Source organism: Tupaia chinensis, unplaced genomic scaffold (assembly GCF_000334495.1).
Source record: "Tupaia chinensis unplaced genomic scaffold, TupChi_1.0 Scaffold000671_1, whole genome shotgun sequence".
Lineage (NCBI taxonomy): Eukaryota > Metazoa > Chordata > Mammalia > Scandentia > Tupaiidae > Tupaia > Tupaia belangeri.
The window spans coordinates 4,422,078-4,424,222 of record NW_006160193.1 but is presented as its reverse complement, the minus strand read 5'-3'; the positions used below and the strand labels follow the sequence as shown (position 1 = coordinate 4,424,222).

Here is a 2,145-nt window from a genome sequence, read left to right as displayed (position 1 = left end):
CCCCCAAAGGCGCGCCCCCCCCGCCGATCCCCACAGGCTGCAGTGCTCGTTTTAGTGGAGGAGCTGCCGGCCCAGGCTTCCCGCTCTGCCCAGGGCCAGGAGGGTGCAGCACTGCCTTCCGGTCCTGGGGCCTGCTCCTCACACCTGCCCTCTCTTGAGGTGCCCCAGCCTCTGACACAGTCACCCTCACCCTCCATCCCGCCTCCCCGTCCCCTCCATCCCACCGAAGTGACTCAGAACGCAACTTCGTGTCATGTATTTCCTGAGATGTGGGTCTGGGCTTCTGGAAGGCTTCCTAGAGGAAGGGGACTTGAGCAGGCCAGGGCTTTTCTGAGTCTCCAGAGCTGTGGGCAGCCTTGCTCCCTGGGTTTGGGGTATCCAATCCTTTCCTTGGCCCAGGGTGGCAACAAAGCCAACTGGGAGAGGTCTGGTCTTAGGCATGGCACTGCCACTCGAACTTGGTGGCCGCCCCCGGCACTGGGGGGAGCAAAGCTGAGGGCAGGTCAGCTGTGCCAGCCGGTGTCAGCTCCCTAACAGACATCTGGGCCTTGACGGGCACCCTGAGCCAGACGCACTGAACCACCCTCCACGCCGGCCAGGTTCTGGGGTGAGCATCTGAGGTGCCCACACTCGTCAGTGTGACCGGCATAGGTCAGAGCCCCCGACCACAGGGGCCGAAGGAGCCGGACACCCAGGGAGGCTGAGTGTGTGGGGGTGCGGTGCAGGGCAGGTCTCCGCTGGCCCTCCGGCCGCAGTCCTCCGCGCCCAGCGCTGCAGCCGGCCATGCCGTGTCGTTGCAGCGCGCTGCAGGAGCAGAAGGGCGAGCTGCGCAAGCGGCTGTCCTACACCACGCACAAGCTGGAGAAGCTCGAGACCGAGTTCGACTCCACACGCCACTACCTGGAGATCGAGCTGCGGCGCGCGCAGGAGGAGCTGGAGAAGGTCACAGAGAAGCTGCGCAGGTGAGGCGCGGTGGGTGGGCAGCAGCGGGCTCTCCCTCCACAGCTGTGGAGCCCTCCGCAGGTGGCGAGTCCCGGCTTCCGGGAGTTCTTTACCCCGAGTCCCACTGGGGGTGGGAGCGACCCAGCCAGGACTGGAACCCGGAGTTGGCCGTTGTCAGGCACAGGCTCCTCCCACAGCGTCTGGCTTGTGCCCTCCTCATTCATCCTCTCTAATCCGGGGGGCAGCAGCAGGAAGTGGTACCCCCAGAGCTGGTGGGAGGAGCCACATCTATTCCCAGGGCAGTGTGTGGGCTAAGGAGGTGTTGAGCAAGTTGTAGGGGACCCCTAAAGCCCAGAACTTCTAAAAACAGTTTTCCTGCACATTCGAGTCAGAGCGTTTTCTCAAACATCGCGCACATTCCCCGTCTTAAACAGCGTGCAGACGGAGTGCCAGCTTTGCTGTCGCTTGGCTTGTTTTAAACATTTATAGAGGAATGGGGAGGGAGGCTGTGCAGTGGGGGCTATCTGTCCCTCCGAGTAGCCCTGTCCTGCCTGGCCTTTCAAATGTCACCTCAAGGGACCAGCAGTTGGCGTAATGGCTATGTTGAAGGGATTGCGGCGTGGCCATCCCCCTGGGGGGGGGATTTCTCACTTTCTGTCTCTCTCTGTCTTTCTGGCAAGCGCACATGCCCTATAGCAAAAACATCCCCCCCTCCAAAAAAAAAAAGTCCCCTCAAGCTGGCGGTCACCCAGCGTGGGCAACACAGTCCACTCTGGCGGAGGCCCTGGCTCAGGTCCTGGCCCCACCATTTAAGCGCTACATCAGACACTTCCCAGCTCAGTTTCTCCGCCAGCAGGCAGGGGCCACACTGTCACACACAGGTTACCTAGAGAGTGGACACTGTCCCCAAGCCGCTGCCACCAGCAGTGGGCACACAAGGCATCTGATTTCCACCACCCCGCCTCACAGGAAGAAGTGGGTCTTGGTCACGGTCTCCAGCCCCACCCCAGGGCCTGGCAGCTGCTCAGGGTCGGTCCCTAACTGCCAACTTACAGTGGAACCAGGAAGCCCAGAGCCAGCCCAGAGCTGTGTGTAGAAGCAGGCAAGCTTCGGCTTCCCTTCTGTCTCTAGGGCCCTGGCTGGAGGGGCTGCTGGGCACATGGGCCCAACCCTGGCCTAGGGAAGGCCTGGAAGTGGCAGCTG

General features: G+C 62.4%; 1 protein-coding gene across 1 annotated transcript in view; it reads left to right on the top strand.

Annotated features, from left to right (window-relative positions):
* Nucleotides 1-783: 783 nt before the first annotated feature.
* BEGAIN (brain enriched guanylate kinase associated) overlaps nt 784-2,145 on the top strand; it is a gene marked incomplete at its 3' end in the record, with an annotated part of 7,886 nt that continues 6,524 nt past the window's right edge. The window contains exon 1 of the mRNA XM_006160015.1: nt 784-962. Coding sequence (XP_006160077.1) covers nt 784-962 — 179 coding nt within the window. The remainder of the gene's footprint in view (nt 963-2,145) is intronic.